The sequence below is a fragment of the Cebus imitator genome, unplaced genomic scaffold (genome assembly GCF_001604975.1).
Source record: "Cebus imitator isolate Cc_AM_T3 unplaced genomic scaffold, Cebus_imitator-1.0 Scaffold77, whole genome shotgun sequence".
NCBI classification, from domain to species: Eukaryota; Metazoa; Chordata; class Mammalia; order Primates; family Cebidae; genus Cebus; species Cebus imitator.
Genome location: NW_016107392.1, coordinates 4,872,721 through 4,893,008, shown reverse-complemented (window position 1 = coordinate 4,893,008; position 20,288 = coordinate 4,872,721). Strand labels below are relative to the sequence as shown.

At 40.6% G+C, this 20,288-nt stretch overlaps 2 protein-coding genes across 4 annotated transcripts in view; both read right to left on the bottom strand.

Annotated features, from left to right (window-relative positions):
• Positions 1–20,288, bottom strand: part of LOC108307292 — a 242,332-nt gene that overhangs the window by 204,318 nt on the left and 17,726 nt on the right. The window lies entirely within an intron of this gene.
• LOC108307291 (cytochrome c-like) lies at positions 12–645 on the bottom strand. Its single transcript, XM_017532637.2, has one exon. It carries the CDS (start codon positions 643–645, stop codon positions 109–111), a length of 537 nt encoding a protein of 178 aa, XP_017388126.1. The 3' UTR covers positions 12–108.

Below are 20,288 nucleotides of genomic sequence, written 5' to 3'. Positions count from 1 at the left end.
TCAGTCATTCATGATGTAAATTCTGGTGTATGAGATCTATTAAAGTATGGTACACATAAAAAAGTCATGAGACATTTGTTTTGTAATAAATAAGGCAGTGGCCAATTATTACTCATTAGTAGCTTTTTTGAGATAAGCTATTAAGTCTTCCCTTTCTCCCTTCTTCTTAATGCCGACAAAGATCATTTTTGTTCCAGGGATATACTTCTTGGGATTCTCCAAACATTCCATCAGCGTATCCTCTCCCCAGATGATGCCTTTGTTCTTATTGGCTTCAGTGTAAGTGAATCCAGAGGCCTGACCTGTCTTCCGCCCAAAGATACCATGGAGATTAGGTCCAGTCTTGTGCTTGCCTCCCTTTTCCACGGTGTGACATTGGGAACACTTCTGAATAAAAATCCTCTTGCCTTTCTCAACATCACCCATATTTAATTCTTTTTCGTCGTTAGCGCAACAAAGGTTACCGCTCAGAAGCCGGACGTCCCACTCTCTAAGTCGCCTTGGAAGGTTTAGTAGAGATCGAGTAGCTTTTTCCAAGGTTATATATCTGGTACATTGCAACACCAGGATCTGAATCAGCTTGGGTCTGACTGTAGAACCCCAGTTCTCAACCATTAAATGATGGTCCATCCCCTTCAGCCCCATTACATGAGATAATTTAAGAATAAAGTCTGCCCGATTTATCTTTGTATCTCCAAAAGCATGTAATGTACTTGGATTTAGTATGTGTCAAGAGCTATATGTTGACTAAATATATTCTGAGTGAGAAAGTTAGCTGAGGTGTGGCCTTTTATCAAGGAATAATTCCTACTCCAATTTTAACTAGAGAAGACAAAGGCTTCACAAAACCTAACAGCAGTGCAGACAATGAAGACAAAAACCAGGGATAAACTGAAGTCATGCAACCCCTTTACCTCAGACTTACCCCAGTTTTCAGGATTCCAAGCACATTACAGGATATGCACCTAATACTATCATCATACCTTTATACTATTGAACTATTGACTATTCTAGGCTTCCTCCCAAAATGAATGAATAAGCTCCAAGTCTCTGCCCCTCCTGGACCTACTTAACTAAGTGGGCCAAATCCAGCCATTTTCTAAGAGATGCCAACTAGAGAACAACTTTATGTAAGGACAGAATACTGTGTAAAATAGGGTATCTTTCTGCCAGACCCATTCATAGGTTTCACACTTGGGTTTTGTCACCCTACCTTAATGAAATACATAGTTTTCTCCTGTAAAGACACGATATTTTGCTTTCTCTTATCTGCTAATGAGACTCTCTTACTTGGTACTCCACAGTGAATAACAGACTTGAAGTTTGTTCAAAAGCACCAAAAAATTTTCTGCTATGAAAACCAAAAAAAATTACTGCGTTGTATCTTGGGAATTCAAATGCTATCCATCAGGACTACATTTTACACACAATAATCTCATAGTCTTCAATTATCATGGTAGGTTTAAAGCAGGGGTGTCCAATCTTTTGGCTTCCCTGGGCCATACTGGAAGAAGAATTGTCTTGGGCCACACATAAAATATACTAACACTAATCATAGTGATTAGCTTTAAAAAATACCAAAAAATCTCAATGTTTTAAGAAAGTTTATGAATTTGTGTTGGGCTGCATTCATAGCTGTCCAGAGCTACATGTGGCCTGTGGGCCGTGGGTTGGACAAGCTTGGTTTAAAGTATTAAAAAGGCATCTCCTAAGCCTTCCATGATTTTATTTTATTTTCCCTCTGACTAGCAATTCCTAGGAGTCAGTCCTTTTCGTTTTGCTGGTCTACCTCTACTCCTAGACCCAGGCTGAGCACACTGTCAAGCCCCAAGGTAAAAAGAAGTCCTTCACGGCCGGGCGCAGTGGCTCACGCCCGTAATCCCAGCACTTTGAGAGGCCGAGGCGGGTATAGCATGAGGCCAACACATTGAGTCTAGCCAACATGGTGAAACCTCATCTCTACTGAAAAATACAAAAAAATTAGCTGGGTGTGGTGGCGTGCGCCTGTAGTCCCAACTACTCAGGAGGCTGAGGCAGGAGAATTGCTTGAACCTGGGAGGCGGAGGTTGTAGCGAGCCAGGATTGCACCACTGCACTGCAGTCTGGCACCTGGTGACAAAGGGAGACTGTCTCCAAAAAAAAAATTTTTTTTTTCACCTGGGTCCCGGATCTAGTCCTTTCAGGTCAAAAGTTTTCTCCTTAGCTGCTGAACTCACCACTTAACCACTCAGGCTTCCCCCTTCCAGAGGCTTCCCTCTCTGTCTTAGTCCATTTTCTGTTGCTTATAGCAGAATACCTGAAACTGGATAACTTATAAAGAAATGAAATTTATTTCTTACAGTTCTCAATACTGGGAAGACCAAGGCAGAAAGGCGGTATCTGGTGAGAGCCTTCTTGCTAGTGCTGACTCTCTGCAGACTCGTCAGGCAGTGCAGGGCATCACATGGTGAGGGGGCTAAGTGTCCTAGCTCTGCTCTCTCTTCCTCTTCTTACAAAGCCACCAGCCCCACTCCCATGACAACCCATTAATCCATGAGTGGATTAATCAATTCATGAGGGCTTTGCCCTCATGACCCAATCACCTCTTAAAGACTCTACCTCTCAATACTGTGACACTGGGAATTAAATGTGAACGTGAGTTTTGGAAGGGACAAATATGCCAACCACCACCCTCTCCCTGAGCATATTCTCAGCCTCACTCCTGTGCTGTTTAGCATGAATTCTTATTCCTTGCTGAATGTCAGTTTTTTCCTTCAGCTCTGCCCAGCATCACCCACTCATCTGACTCAGCAAGAGTCACATAAATCGCATACTTTAAAAAGATCCTTTGCTGTATCTTGAGCATTCTTCTTCCCTTTACTTTTGAATAAAATAATAATGCATGGACTTCAGATTACAGTTTAAGCTCCTTGACGCTGGGTAGGCAAATGCCCCCTTTTGTCCATGACTTTTAGGATCAGAAATTTTTCACCACAGACATTAATTATGCAGTTGCCTTTAAATTACGCAGTCCCTAGGAAGATGACAGCTTTAAAATGAAGCAAAAGAGATTTTATAGTTTCTAATCACCTGTATATCAAAACACTTAAATGAACCACTGATAGGCGTTGTCGAATTTTTAATTCTGTCAATCTGCAAGGAAAAAGAAAAATGGAGAGAAAACAATTATCCACCCTCGAAGATTTGGTATTATTTGCCTGAGGGAAGATTTTAGGATGTGTTAGAGTCCCTCTGATTTACTGTTCTTTGTTTTCATCATTACTTTAGAATGTAATCTGATCCACTCTCAAGGTCCCAGAGAACCATTATCCTTTCTTTCCAAAACATCTACTACAAGACTGGACCTGGCTTTTGGTACTCTTCCTTCTTTAAACTCATTCCAAAAAAAAAAGGCTTCAGAGAATGACTTTCTAAAGTGAACACAAACTTCAGACTTTGGGTCTCTCTCGCAATTGGTCAGAGAGTGCACATGAAACTCAGAGTCAGTGGTGCTCTCAAAGCAAAACACTGAACAAAGATGCAGAGATAAGCCCTGTCTTCAAACAACACACAAGCCTACTGGCTTACTTCCATGAAGGACCCAAGTTACAGACACGCCTGTTTTGTAAATGGCTTTGATTACTTTCTCAGGATCATCTGCTCAAACAGTGATATGTCAGTCACTGCTTAGATCTTTAAAGAAAAATGTCTTTCACTGGCACAGGATAGAGCATTCAAGAATTCAAAGAAACATTTGTAGATTAAAAAAAATAAAACCCCTTCAGCATGGCAAATCTCAGCCTGTGGCTTTTGGCTTCAAATACTATAGTCAGATTACTTGCATAATATTTTGTTTTTGTGAGAGACTCAAAAATGAGTAGTTATATGTTTATTTCATTTTAAAATGTTTCTCCCTCTTATTTGTGATTAGAACAGAAACTATAAGTTTAGTTTAAGAAAAGTAGTTTCCTTCTGAAATCTGTCCTACAAATCTATCAACTTGATTCTGCAAACGACTCCAGATAAGTATTAAGTTGGACAAATGCATCAAACAACATTAAATAACTATGTGAACTGAATTAATTCATTATGCAATTAATTCTCTACTTTTGGCAAATGTTTGATTCTGTTTTTAAAAGGTTAGATACAAAATAAGAGTGGTTTAATGTCACCAGGAAAACCTTAAAAAGCACTCCATTAAATTCAAAGCAAAGAGAGTTAACTCCTTTAGAGTCATATAATTAGAGACAGGACCACAGGGAGAACTGAAGGGTCCTAAAAAGAGCATGGCCTTGGGTATCAGGAAGATCAGGATTTCAGTCCTGGCTCAGTTACTTGCCAGCTGTGTAGCCGTGCACACAAGCTATGCAAGCTCTCTGAAAATCAGTTTATTCAGCTGCAAAATGAGAAAAATAGTAGTATCACCTCACAGAAGAGTTACGGAGATTCAGTGAGTTAACACTTGAGGCCAAAGTAGCACCTGACACATGCTCAACTGGATTCCTGTGATCAATGTGAATTCCCTTCTTCTAATTCCCTTCCCTGTGTAAAACTGGTATGTCAGATCATAGGACTTTGTAATGGTTCTAAATAGTTGGTTTTTTGGGGGAAAAAAAAAAACTGTAGTTAAATCACATTTTTAAATACTGAAGAAAATCCTGACATGTTATAACAGGGATGAACTTTGAATACACTGTGCTGAAACAGCCCAGTCACAAAAGGACAAATATTGTATGATTCTTCTTGTATGAAGTTCCCAGAGTGGTCAAATTCATGAAGACAGAAAGTAGAATGGTGGTTGTCGGCAGATGGAGGAGAGGGAAATGGGGAGCTGTTTCACGGGTACAGAGTTTCCATCGTGGGAAGTGAAAAAGTTCTGGAGATGCATGGTGGTAAAGGTTGTACAACAATGTGAATGTACTTAATATTTTAAAAAACACTTAAGAATGATTAAATGGTAAAGTTTATGTTATGTATATTTATCCCCCCTACTCACACATACTGAACAGTGCTTGGTATTTTGAAAAATCTTGTAACAAATTCTTTTGGAAAAGGTTTGTTTTTGTTACTGTGGTTGTCTTTGAGACAGGGTCTCACTCTGCTGCCCTCACTGATCAAATTCAATGGCCTCGTATTCCCGCTCATCTCAGCTTGACCTCTTGGTGGCATCTGACCTTACGGACGACGACTCCTTTTGAAACTGTTCTTAAATGGCTCTTTTCCTGAGTGTGCCCTTTAAATGCTGAGTGTTCCGGAGTCCTCTGCATGACCCTCTCTCAGGAAGCGCTCCTTATATAATCTCACACATTCACACATGCGTGGATACGTTTCCAACTGTCTGCTCGTTCTCTCCATTTGGGTGCCCCATTCGAAAACGTCCAGAACCAAACTCAGTGCTTCGTTTCTACTCTCCCATTCAATGGCTATAGGTTAAAAAAACTTCCTTCTCTCTTCTTCCATCCCTCCCACAACTGTTATCTGTAGCTCCAGTATGTTACACCAATTCTGCCTCCCAACATCACACGCAACTTCGTCTCCTCCGCCACATCTCCGCGGTCAAGGTCTAACCCAGGCCCTTCACTGCACTCATCGGGACTCCGCAGCAGTCTCCCAACTCGTCTGTTCTCTTTAGCCTTCCCTCCCAGTCCACCTTCCACACTGCTGCCGGGCATTCTTCTAAAATGTGAATCTCCGTCATTCCTCCGAGTTTAAACTTCCAATGGTTCCTCACAGCCAACTAACCAGGCGAAGGCCAGTCCTTCAGCACTACACACATGGCCCTCTCCAATCTCATTTCCTGCCACTTTCCCACTCCCCAATGCCCTTGAAACTTAAGCTCCGCCGCAACTTCTCGAAAAATGGCAATTTCCACCTCTGAGTGTGGTACATGCTCCTTCTGAAACATGCTCCTTGTTCTTCTCCATTTGGTGAGCAACTGCATGCTCTCCAAGACTCAAGCCAAATGCCAACTTCCCAGACCAACCCCCACAGTCCAAGTTAATTGAGGCATCCAGAGCAGTGTGTGTAAGAGGCTGCAATGCTTCGCACGCAACACTGCATTTACCTGCTTCTTGCTTCCAAGCCATCTCTGAAAACCTTCTCTGAGGAGCACCACAGGACCAGGAGTCCTGTCTCATTCAGACTGCAGTCACCCCTAGATGCTTCATGGCTTGTGTGGTCTACCTCCCTTGTCACAGGTCTCCCAATCCTCAGTGCTCAGGGACTCCACCGCCACACTGATGAACCACCATGGTCCAAGCACGTCTACTACAAGGCATGGGGAAATCTTTCATTCAACCAACATTTATTACATGTGGAGCTACATGGATGAGACTTGACCCCTCCCTCAAAGAAACAAAAACACAAGAACAGACACGAATAACACAGGTTGTAGAAACCTACACACAGAGTGATTCCCAGGACATTCTGGAGATAGAAGGGCACACAGGAGGACAATGTGCCCAGCAACTGTAGGGCCCTGGAAATGGAAAAGGCACTCGGTGGAAGCTTCTAGGACCCACAAGGTCTGAATTGAGACTCAGAGAATGTAGATGGAAAGAGGAGGGGATAGGATGAGCGGGAAACAGGAAATGGAAAATGTATCAATTAACCAGATTAACTTTTTGTTAGCTGCTCAAGTACAAGGAGTAAAAGCCATGATAGAATCTGCAAATATATCCAGATCTTTTTTTTTAATTCAGACAGTCTCTGTCACCCAGACTGTAGTGCAGTGGCATGATCATAGCTCACTGTAGCCTTGACTTCCCAGGCCCAAGCAGTCCTCCCACCTCAGCCTCCTGAGTAGCTGGGACCACAGATGTGTACCACCACACTCAGCTAATTTTTGTATTTTTTGTGGAGACAGGGTTTTGCCACGTTGCCCAGGCTGGTCTCGAACTCCTGGGCTCAAGCAATCTGCCTGCTCTCGGCCTCCCAAAGTGCTGGGATTACAGGTGTAAGCCACCACACCTGGCCCTAAATCTTTAGCTGTGAAAGTAAACAACACAGTCATCTCCCTAGACACACCTTCTCACTCCCTTTTTTCTGTCTCTCTTACACGCATGAACACAGAGAAAAAGCTTAATGTCTACGTAATGAATACCTAATGGCAGTACTGACATAGTCAGAGCCTCTGCCCCCTCCAGTCACTTACGATCTGTGCTATCCATGGTGAAGGCACTCAGGTGTCCCTCCCTTCTGCTATCCCTTCTCATCATGACCTTTTTGTCTATTCCCTGCTCACCTCCCACGCACACTGCAGAACAAGGCTACATCATCAGAGGCCGCCCTATTTATTCAAAGATGGTGTTACTGAGAACAATCATATCTTTTTCTGCTAAAAAGAACTTACCAACAATAGTTCTTTTTTCATAGCATAAAGACTACTACTCTTAAATTGGGACCATAGTTATCATTGCTATTGTGGTTTGGTTTAAGTCTTAAATGGACCCAACATTTCTTCTTGAAAGGAAAATAGCCCTATCAGAAAAAAAAATTAATATAATCATCATACCATGTGACAGAGAAAACTCACATTTAATTTCTGGGGTTGTCAGTGTTTTACTACACAACTCTTTGGTCCATTTAATCTCAAATCCTTACACAAATCTTAAAGTACACTATTGTCACATAAAAACATTTTAAAATTATTTTTATGTTTTTGCTACAACTCTGACAATTATTTTACTAATCTGAAAACTGATTAAATCTATGTTACAGATACAGGACATAAAATAATACTAAATAAGGCCAGGTGTGATACCTTGTGCCTGTAATCTCAGCACTTTGGGAGGCTGGGGTGAGAGTGGGTGGGTCACTCGAGGACAGGAATTCAAGACCAGCCTGGGCAACACAGCAAGACCCCATCTCTACAAAAAATAAAAATTTAAATAAAAAAAAAATCTTTCAACTTAGTATTTACATTTGCTGGTTGCAATTTTAATTATATTTATTATATATTAATTGCATCCCTGCAACTTCAGTTAACAAAGTATATGAATAATCAAATCACGCTTGAAGTTGGGAGGTAAAGGAGAAGAAAAATAGGTCTTTGTCTTGGATCATGATCTTAAATCTTACGGACCAGAGAGAAGGGAAAGGAAGGGAAATGAATGGGGCTGGAGGAGCACACACATGAGGATAGTTAAAAGCAATATATAAAGTAAAAAAATAATAAAGTAAGTTGATTTAACACACAGTTAAAAGAGTCCCTGAAAAGGAGTGAGGTAAAATCCTCCTCCATTACCCTCAATCCAAGAGCTGAGTGGAAGTGGAAGTACGGGAAGTGCCCAGTCCCATATCACAAAGATACCATTCCAGGGAGGCCTGAGGGTACTATCAGGAGGCAAGATGATGAAAGATCTCAAAATCTGAGTGGTGAATGGTATGCCAGCCCCTCATCCTCCCACCTCAAGCACTTTGTAAAAAGTTAATCGTCGAATTAAATGTTATAATTCAATTTCCAAAATTGTTCTACTCCACTTAAACTGCTGTCACCTGTAATAATCTTGCAAGTAAATGCATCCATTTCCAACATCATTCTCTGTGAATTCTGAAACATCTCAAGCTCTTGATCACGCTGCTTTTTTCACCCCTCCGGGAAGCCAACTGGCTCTTCTCTCTAATGCTACAGATCCAACTCCCCTTTCTAATTGTATCCCAAACCATGGCTTTCCCCAAAGTCACTGCTCCGATTTTCTCTATATACTCAGTCCTTTAAAACTTAGCCATCACGGGGAAGGGATTCTGCTGCATCCTTTCCATGGGTCCTATCTCTGCCCTCTCACTGCCCCCAACAACTCAATCCATCACTGACTGCTAGACCACATCACTACGATCCACCTCCTGTTTCTCCCTTTCTTCCATTCATCTTTGACATTACTTCCATATTAATCTTTCTCTGGATCCAAGACTTTTTCTCCTTTTCAAAATTATACCATCACTCCTCTTTAGGATAGTGTAGTGGTTGTAAAATCTGTTCCCAGGTTCTCCGACATTCTTTTTAAAAGGTGAAACCTAGCTCCCGTCCCCTTGAATGTGGGTGAAATTTATTGGCTTGTGTCTAAAGAACAGAACATAATGAGAGCGATGGTGGATGATTTCCAAGGCATGATCAAAAAGGGCATTCAAGCTTCTGTCTTGTTTTCTTCAATTGCTCAATCTGGGAAGTGCAGCTGCCATGTCGTAAGGACACTTAACCCTGTGAAGAGTTGGGAAGGAACCGAGGCCTCCCACCAACAACCAGCACCGACTTGCCAGCCAAGGGAGTGCACCATGTTGGAAAAGGATCCTCCAGCCCTAGTAAGGCCTTAAGATGACTGAAGACTGGCTAATATCTATTTAAAAATTATTATTATTATTTTTTGAGATGGAGGCTGTCTCTGTCACCCAGGCTGGAGTGCAGTGGTGTGATCTCGACTCACTGCAACCTCTACCTCCAGAGTTCAAGCGATTCTCCTGCCACAGCCTCCCAAGTAGCTGAGACTACAGGCACATGCCACCACACCTGGCTTACTTTTGTATTTTTAGTACACACAGGGTTTCATCATATTGGCCAGGCTGGTCTCAAACTCCTGACCTTATGATCTGCCTGCCTCAGCCTCCCAAAGTACTGGGATTACAGGTATTATTTTTTCATAGAGATGGGGTTCTGCTATGTTGCCCAGGCTAGCCTCAAACTCCTAAGCTCAAGCAATCCTCCTGCCTCAGCCTCCCACAGTGCTGGCACTAGAGACATAAGCCTCCATGCCCAGCCCTGACTAACATCTTGACTTCATTACAAGAGACCCCAAGCCTGAACCATGGTTAATCTGATCCCAAATCTCTGACAACAAAGTTTGTTAGAGATAATAAATGTTGATTGATGTTTTAAGCCACTACATTTGGGGATAATTTGTTACACTGCAATAAATTAGTAGTTCAGAAGGCCTCTGCTGCCAGTGTGACAAATCCAAATGCTTCCTTTGGCCACTCAAGGCTGTCCAATAACTGCCCTTGCTTTGAGTACAGAAACAGAAACACTGTGTGGGCCTGTTATCTCACTGACCTCACCCAACATGGTGCAACTCTGCCTCTATTTTAGCCTATGCCATTGTCACATGAAATGTCCTTTTTGGTCCTCTCCACTAAACTAAATTCAGCAGTTTCTTCTAGGCTCAATTTAACGTCTACTTACACAAGATTCTAAAAAAATATACATTTCTTGAGGCAGAGTCTCGCTCTGTCACCAGGCGCCAAGCTGGAGTGCAGTGGCAATCTCGGCTCACTGCAACCTCCGCCTCCAGGGTTCAAGCAATTCTCCTGCCTCAGCCTCCCATGTAGCTGGGACTACAGATGCGCGCCACCACGCCCAGCTAACTAATTTTTATATTTTAGTAGAGACGGGGTTTCACTATGTTGGCCAGGATGGTCTCGATCTCTTGACCTTGTGATCCGCCGACCTCAGCCTCCCAAAGAAAAATATTTTTTAATGTACATAAACATGTCTGATTTCCAAAACTATATTTTAGTTATTTAAGATGGAAATTATGACTTCTGCTGCTTTCATTCCCCCTTACTAATGGAATACACAGACATAACTTATCATGGATCATTTTTTAAAATGAACTATAGATCAATATATACTGACCTGTTCAGCTTTATGTGATATATTAAGTGGAAACAAAGCAAGTTGCACAAAGAAAATTGAGTACTTCTGAGTAAATTTTTAAAGCATTCCTAAAAAGACACAAACAGAGTTTAACAAATAAACACCTCTTATATTTGGACAGAACAAGTTAACATAAAAACGTCAGTTCACCATAAGTTAATTTATAAATTTAATGTAATCCTCATAAATATATCAAGTTTTTTTACGGAGATATACAATTGTTATTGAGCCTCATACTGAAAAATAAATGTGTAGTAACAGCAGGAAAACACTAACGCACTAGAGGGAAGGACGAGTCCTTACTGACATTAAATTATATCTAAAGTCTCCATCATGAAAAGTGTCTTCAGACACACGAACAGGCAGGCAAACCAACAGAGTAATACAGAAAGTTCAGAAACAGAATCAAGTGCAGATGGAGTTTTAGTACTGTATATGATAAAGGTGGCATCTAAAATCACCAAGGCAAAAACTATTTAATAAATGATGTTTGATATTGTTGGGCTATGTCTCCACCCAAATGTCATCTTATACTTCCCGTAATTCCTACCTGTCATGGAAGGGACCTGGTGGGAGGTAATTTAATCATGGAGGTGGTTACCCCCATACTGTTCTTGTGATAGTGAGTTCTCGGAAGATGTGATGGTTTTTATAAGGGGCTTTTCTCCCTTTTGTCAGCACTTCTCCACGATGCCATCATGTGAAGAAGGACATGTTTGCTTCCCCTGCTGCCATGATTGTAAGTTTTCTGAGGCCTCCCCAGCCATGCTCAGCTGTGAGTCAAGTAAACATCTTTTCTTTATAAATTGCCCAGTCAAGGGTATGTTTTCACAGCAGCATGAAAATGGACTAGTACAATGTTAAAACAATTGGCTAGCCATTGGAAAACCTCATACCATATACCAAAATAAGCTCCAAATTATCAGCGATCTAACTGTAAAGCAATGAAGCCATACTACCACTCGAAGGGGAAAAAAATGTGAATTATCTAATCTTGATGTAGGAAAAGGTTTGCTAATTACAACTCAAAATTGCAAAGACTGAAAGACTGGTCATTTGACTACATAATTTTTTAAAAATTTCTGTATGGCTAAAAATACTCCATTGTAAACAAAAGGCAATAGATAAAATGGAAGAAAATATTTGTATCATATCACAGATAAAGGAGTAATAACCACGAAACAATTCTTAAAGACAAAAACAGAAAAATGGGTAATGGACATGAGAAAATACATACACACATATATATTCACATATACTCATATATACACACACACACAAATATTCACATATACTCATATACACAGACACACACACGTATATACCCCTTAGACATATTAAAAGATGTTCAATTCCACTCACAGTGGAAGAAAGATAAATTTAAATTACACTGAGATGCTATTTCTCAACTATTGGATTGGCAAAAATTAAACAAAAAGATTCACTCTAGTCCAGGCTATGGAGAAACAGATACTCTCATACAGAGCTTCTTGGACAACTGGCTGATTTTAGAGCTCAGGCAGAGAAGCTACGCAGGGAGGATCATTCTGGATGCACAAGAAAGAAAGAATATGTTCAAAGAACAATGGAGATGTGTCAAAACACACAGGAGGTGGCTTGAAGAAACTCCTACTGGCCGAATCTTAGATAATTTGAGCATCAAAATACATAATAATAAACTAAGACTAACAGAAGAATCCATGAATATGCACTGAAATAAATAAATAAACGAGAGCCAAGAGAGGGCTCTTTTGGGGGGAAGAAAGCCAACTGTAAATAAATGAAGAGGAAATGATGGACTTCTAAAAATCGCCATTAGGCGACCATCATAAGAATAAATGACTCACACAAGCATCAACAGATTTTAAAAGCCTAGGGTTCAATGTGTGAGGAGTAACAGGACATTAACAAGTAAAAATATCATTCCACAAGACAATTGTTACTGGAAAAAAGGGAAGGAAAACTTTCCTGAGAAAAACCGGAAATCTGACAGAAACCTGACCTTAGCCAAGGGATCTATCACCAGTGGTGTGACAGACATCGCGTGCCTCTGTATATGATGCACTGAAAAGAACACAGTGTCCCTCATGCAGCATTTCTGTGGAAAAGTGCAAAACCTGAATACAGGCATGAGGAAATAACAAACCGCTGTTGAAAGACACCATGTAACATTGCCTAGTACTCTCCAAAAACGTCAAACAGAAAGACTGAGAAGCTGTTCCACACTAACTAAATTTAACATATGATCTGGGAATTTCTTACTATAATTTTGGGGATAACTGACAGAATCTAAATAAGTTCTACAGTTAGATGACATTATGGTATCAGTGTTAATATCCTAATTTATTTTATTTATTTAGAGACGGAGTTTCGCTCTTGTTGCCCAGGCTTGAGGGCAATGGTGCGATCTTGGCTCACTGCAATCTCCGCCTCCCAGGTTCAGGCGATTCTCCTGCTTCAGCCTCCTCAGTAGCTGGCATTACAGACGCGTGCCACCAAGCCCAGCTAATTTTTATATTTTTAGTAGAGGCGGGGTATCAACATGTTGGCCAGGCTAGTTACAAACTCCTGACCTCAGGTGATCCACCCACCTCAGCCTCCCAAAGTGCCGGGATTACAGGCATGAGCCACCGCGTCTGGCCTATTTATTTTTTACGATGGAGTCTTGCTCTGTCACCCAGGTTGAAGTGCAATAGTGCAATCTCGGCTCATGGCAACTTCCACCTCCTGGGTTCAAGCGATTCTCCTGTCTCAGCCTCTTGAGTAGCTGGGATTATAAATGTGCACCAACACACCCACCTAATTTTTGTAGAGATGGGGTTTCACCATGTTGCCCAGGCTGGTCTTGAACTCCTGAGCTCCAGCGATCTGCCCGCCTCGGCCTCCCAAAGTTCTGGGATTATAGGCGTGAGCCACTGTGCCTGGCCAATATCCCAACTTTGGGAAAAAAAAAAAAAAAATTCAACAAGAAGGGGAAAAAAGTTAAATTGCATTTACATGCTATTCTTTAAAAAAGATACATACAAACATATACATCTTTAATGATATATGGAAATGTATAGAGATGACTTTTCTAAGCACAAAGCAAAGGTGAAATCATATGTATTGGTAATGGTGATAAACTATTCCTAAGTAAAGGGGTTGGGGTGTGATTTGGGAGAGGCAGATAGGACTAACTAGTAAAACAAAATTTTTACAACGTAATTTTATAATTACCAAATAAAGTGGTGATATTACGGGAGGTTACTATCTTCTACTGTTTTTCAATATTTTTCAAATGCAGAATAGTCATTTACAAAAAATGTTGCTTTTATTTGAGACAGAACTTGAAATCAACTAAATTCACTTAACAACATTCATAAATGACCTTAATTCCATATTAATGTTCTCATGTTAACACCAGCTGTTTGAGTAAATACAGGAACAGATGAGATTATTTCTATCTCTTTATGTAATAAATACAATAAAGAGAGAATACAATCTGTAGAGACTGCACATATTCTCCAAGAAACAAACTTACAAGTGTTCGCAGCACTGTTCACAATGCAAAAATCATGAAACCCAAACATGAGCCGACAGCAGAATGGAGAAATAAACTATGGCATAGTCATACAATGGAAAGCTAAACAGCAATGAAAATTGATCACCTTCAGCTACATGCACCAGCACTGTTAAAAGATCAAAATCCTAATGTTGAGTATAAATAAGAGAGGTACAGAAGATGTAAATACACCCAGTATGATTCTGCTACAGAAAGATAAAAAACAGGTGAAACCAAACATTGTTCAAAAATGTATGTGTAACTTTTTTTTTTTTGAGACGGGATCATTCCGTCACCCAGACTGGGGTGCAATGGCACAATTACGGCTCACTGCAGCCTCAGCCTCCAAGGTTCAAGCAATCCTCCCACTTCAGCCTCCCGAGGAGCTAGGACTACAGATGTGCACCACCCTGCCTGACAAATTTCTTAATTTTGTAAAGACAGGGTCTTGCTACGTTGCCCAGGCTAGTCTCGAACTCCTGGGCTCAAGCAATCCTCCTGCCTCAACCTCCCAAAGTGCTGGGATTACAAGCGTGAGCCACCAAGCCCAGCCTGGGCTCCTTTTTTTAGGCAGGATAGCCCTGGAAGGAAAAGAGTTCTCTATCAAATCCTCATGGCTTGATAGACAAAGAACCTGAAAATATCTAGTTCTTTCCCATCTTATTTCTATGCCCACCAACAAAAGTTCTGATCCAAGATTTATCCTTTCAATAAGTCTACAGCTGGCCACAGCCCATCTCCCACTGCCCATTAATACACTGGAGAATTCAATCTCACGTAAGCTTGCTTGGCTTGGATAGCTTTATTCAGTCTCACATCTCCATCCACCCTAAATGAGTTGATAAAATCAAATTTCTTCACCTGCCAAGTCACACCTGGGACTCCTGATCAAACAGGGCAGAGTTCCTCTCTTCCTGAAGTCCTGCCTGACAGCAATGTAACCACCACTGCTGAAATGTTAACTTTCCAGAAACATCTATCAAGGGCAGATCATCTGTCTCCATTAACCACAAGATGCCTAATGGACACTGTGAGCAATTCAACACTCAGTAATTAACAAACACTGGCCTTCAAGGGAAGAGGCTCTAAGTACCAATCTATAACTTCGTGTTAATCATTAACAAAATAGAAAATAAACTATGGCTGAGTTAACTCTGAAATTAATGTCAACCTTTCATGCAACACCTGAAAACACTGAGAGAATAATTTTAAAGGGTAACTATAAGTTCATCATATAATTACATAAATATTACCACACAAACTAATCAAACTGCTATCAAATAGACATAACTTACTAATACATTTCTAACATCTACTCAATAAGTTTTTTTTAACCTTCATATAATCGTCAGTAAAATCTAAGAAGCTGTCTTTCAAAAAATAATTATTAGGCATTAGAAACATTATAATTTTTTAATTGAAAAAATAGGCAGACATTATTTCTAAATGTTCATTTTCTCTTAGCAGCTTTTTTAACACACCACCTTTTAGCCTGAAGAATAGTATGAATAGGCTGCATGCAGTAGCTTACTCCTATAATCCCAGCACTTTGGGAGGTGGAGGCAGGCAGATCATTTGAGGTCAAGAGTTCAAGACCAGCCTGGCCAACATGGTGAAACTCCATCTCTACTATAATAAAAACATAAAAATTAGCTGGGTGAGGTGGTTCATGTCTTTAATCCTAGCTACTCTGAAGACTGAGGCACAAGAATCACTTGAACCTGGGAGGCAGAGGCTGCAGTGGGCTGAGATCACGCCACTGCACTCCAGCCTGGCGCCTGGTGATAGAGCATGACTCTGTTTCAAAAAAAATAATAACAACATGAATACATCAACAAGCAAACTCCAAATCCCTGTCATCAACTTCTGTACTTTTCTACTAAAACAAACTACAAAATTCTTTTCTTGTTTCTCATTCTTAGAGGAGGATAAAATTATCCCTTTCTCCAAGAGGAATAAACAAATTTCTCCTACACCTTCCTTTGTGCTTTCCCTTATGAAATTCCCATATTTCCTGGGTATCAGATTCCCATCAAGCCCCTATTCTCCCAACTAGCAGCTCCCGAAAAAATACTTTCTTACACCATGAGCATCTCAGTCCATCCACTGAGTAACACAAATAGCCAATTTCCCTTTGTCATGGACTGAAGGCTTGTGTCTCCCCAGAATTTGCATATTGAAACCCTACTCCCTAATGATAAGATTAGGAGATAAGGGTCTTTGGGAGGTAATTGGGGTTAGATGAGGTCATGAGGCTAGAGACCTCATGAATGAGACTGGTGTCCTCATAACGGTCCAGAGAGCTTGCTTCTTCTCTCCACCGTGTGAAGACCCAGGGAGAAGGCACCAGCAAGCTGACTCTCACCAGATACTGAATCTGCCAGCACCTTCATCTTGGATCTCCCAGCCTCCAGAGCTGTAAGAAATAAAACTCTGTTGTTCATAAGCCAACCAGTCTACCACAGTTTGTTACAACAGCTCTAATGGACTAAAACGCCCTTCAAAACCAAAACGATGATCAATTTTTTTCTCCATTGTCCTTCACATCTCATTCTTCAAATCTCTTTAGGCTGTAGAGAGAAGTATGCTCCTACACAGTACAGAGCTAATAATGGTAACAACAAAAGCCTATGTGTGCTTCTTTATCGTGTATTTTTGAATAACATAGACACACAGTTCAAAGAGCAAAACAGAATATAAAAGGTAAAAAGGGGTATTCAAAGAAAAGTCCACCTGTCCCCAGCTATCTAATGCCTTATCTCAAAGGCATGGAATATTATGGTTCTTTTTCTATCCTTCCAGAGATATTATATCTATATATATGCAAATGTTTAAAAATTCTTTTTTACAGTCTTCTATGCCTTGTTCTTACTCAGGGTTTTATTATATAGCAGATCAGAATACAATGAGCTTCTTCTATTTTATGGCTACATATGACTCTTCAAATATGCATAAACCCGTTTCTGTGGCTCTAACCTCGTCACACCAATTTATTCAATACATGTGGTCCCAGCCAAGTCTGATTAAAAAAAAAAAATATTCCCTCATGTTTAAATATTTTTTATATATTAAGCCAGGTTATCACATCAATTCTAGACTTTCTGGGTATGATAACTGTTTTGCAGGTATATACAGAAAACAGTCCTCCTTAGCATGTATTTACAGGTGAAATATGTTTGCAACTTACATTAAACTGATTAGGCAAAATAATACGACTATGCATACTTACCACATATGGTTCAAAATATACACACACTTGGAACATGCCAGCAAGTACAGCAAAATGTTAACTAGTGAATACAGGTGGAAGGTATACAGGTGCTCACAGTATTATTTTTTTAAGTATGAAATTTTCAAAATATTATAAAAGCTTTATTTATTTTCAAAATAAATAAAAAGGCTGTATTATTTCCCAGTGGGAAGGGGGGTACAGTTCTCTCTCATTTGCCACTGTGAAAGAAAAATCAAATCTCAGGTCCCCAAACTCACTATGCCAGAGGGAAAGTTAAGCCTGGAAGCTGAATCACAAAATATTGCCATGCTTTTGTTCCCAAACAGCTGTAATTTCACATGCTTACTTTATCTTAGGTAAAATGTAGATTTACTGAACACAAGACGAATGCATGACTTCTTCCCCCACTCCTTTTCACATGTAAAAATGCAGATTCGCACAGCAGCTGTCAGAGCCTCCCAAGAATGTGACCATTTGCTCACTGCCTACCCACTCTTTTTTTTTCTTCCCCTCCTGCTTTCTCTTTCCACTTTAAATATTGAAGTTCCCAAAATGCTCTTCGGAAAAAGCACAAGACACAGATCCTACTGTGACTTAGGTTTCTTTTTTGGGGGCATGTCCTCAACCTTGGCAAAATAAACCTCTAAATTGATTGAGATCTGCCTTTGTCACTTTTTGGTTTATACCACCTTAAAACATACAGTGAGTGGTTCTTTCCCAACTCCCAAGCCTGTGTCCTAACCTAGCCCAACCACTTCCCTTGCATTCTCCCAAAAGAAAATTAAATGAGTTCTTTTAGCTTTTTTAAGATAGAGCCTTGCTCTGTTGTCCAGGTTGGAATACAGTGGCGCAATAGCTCACTGCAACCTCCACCTCCCGGGTTCAAGCAATTCTCTTGCCTCAGCCTTCTGAGTAGCTGGGACTACAGGTGCACGCTACCACGCCTGGCTAATATTTTGTATTTTTTTTTAGTAAAGACGGGTTTCATTGTGTTGCCCAGGCCGGTCAGGAACTCCTGAGCTCAGGCAATCCACCCGCCCTGCCTCCCAAAGTGCTGGGATTACAGGCATGAGCCACCACACCTGGCCCTTTTTAGCTATTCTTAACTACTCGTCCTTCGAACTGCTCAGATTCCTGGGGTCCTCCGCTACTACTTTGCCCTTTCTCCCTTTTCACCCAGAGCATTCTCTCCAGGTACTCAGACACTTAACTGCACCTCACCATTTCATGGTATTGGGAACCCAGCTAGAGAGTAAGCACCTACAGCAAAAAGCCCTAGATGAACAATTCTTTTATAATTCCCACGGCACCTAACTCATACTATGCACATGAGAGGTATTCAAAAGGTGTTCATTGAAAGAATAGTTTTGTTGTTGTTTTGAGACAGGGTCTCACTCTGTCACCCAGACTAGAGTGCAGTGGCATGATCACAGCTCACTGCAGCCCCGGCCTCCCAAGCCTAAGCAATCCTCCTGCCTCAACCTCCTGAGTATCTGGGCACAGGCACACGCCACCACACCTGGGTAAAGACAAAGTCTCACTGTGTCGCTCAGGCTTGTCTCAAACTCCTGGACTCAAGCAACCTTCCTGCCTCAACCTCCCAAAGTGCTGGGATTACAAGCGTGAGCCACTGCACCCGGCCTAGAATGGGCTTTTTAAAAACAAAGAAGGACGTGGGAACTACTGCTAAACAATGGGGAAAGGTCTCAAAGCTCACTGTGAGAGTCTTCTCAGAAAACACCTCTAGTCTTGTCGGCTTTTCTTCACTACTTTATACTCATCTTTCCTATCCTTCTACATTGTTACAACTGTCTTCTCTCGGCCACAAACAATGTCAGATTATCCTACTAAGAATGGAAAAACCTGCTCCACAACTACAAATAAAGCAACTCTAGAAGTTGGAGTACCAAAATTCTCTTAAATTTTACTTATATGATAAGACTACTCTTTAAGACTGTAAGAAAAGTATAAACCGCTTGAAAACAGTACCTCTGAAGAAGGTATCCATGGATTACTCCTGCACAGTACCCTGCCAGCAGTTTGAAACTAGGGAAGACCTGCCTTTTAAAGGATGTTAACTTCAGTTAATCAAGACAATGCTAGAGACATCTGAATACAGAGGCAACTAGCACGGTGACTCAGACAACCTGCGTCTAACAATAACAAGCGTTGAAAAAGTTGACTTACCAACAAGAAAAAACAGGAATGCTACTAAAAAAATAGGGATGACATCTACTTAAACTGAAACTGCATAAACCTACAACAGGAAGAATTGAAACCTATTTCATTTTTTCACTTGATGATGTCATGGACTTCAGAAGGACCTAAAATTACAACCTCCAGAAAATTGAGATCCAAAGAGGTTAAACACATCTAGTCCAACATCTCCTAACTCAGAAATTAAAGTCAAAGCTTGCCTGAAAACGCAAATACAGTGGTCTTCTCATGTTATTCTGTTCACTTCACGTCTAAATTTCCTAACCTTTTCTTTCTGCCCACAGAGCACAGAGGACGGTGAGGTGGAAGACTTAATTGTGGTCAGCTACGCTGTGAACCAGGTATGTAAGTTTCAGTAAATTGTCTCATTTATAAAATGAGAAGATTAAATTCAACGAGCTCTGAAAGCCCTTCCAGCTAGAATACACTGTGATCCTTGAGAGTGGCACAGGTCACAGTTGCATATTTCACACAAATTTGACTCTGCCACATTGTAATTATAACTTGGTATGTAATATTAAACTCCTTTATAGTTTAAGAAATTTAAAAATACTACTTTAACACAAGCTATATCTTTGTTTACCAAAAATTTCCATCTGTAGAAAGGAATCCTGAAATTCTACGTATTTATTTAATATCAAATATTCAGGCAGACTGTTCTTTAAACTTCA

What these genes read in the sequence shown, in the direction of transcription:
- LOC108307291 (XM_017532637.2), bottom strand. Translation starts at nt 645, where the DNA reads ATGGGGCTGAAGGGGATGGACCATCATTTAATGGTTGAGAACTGGGGT.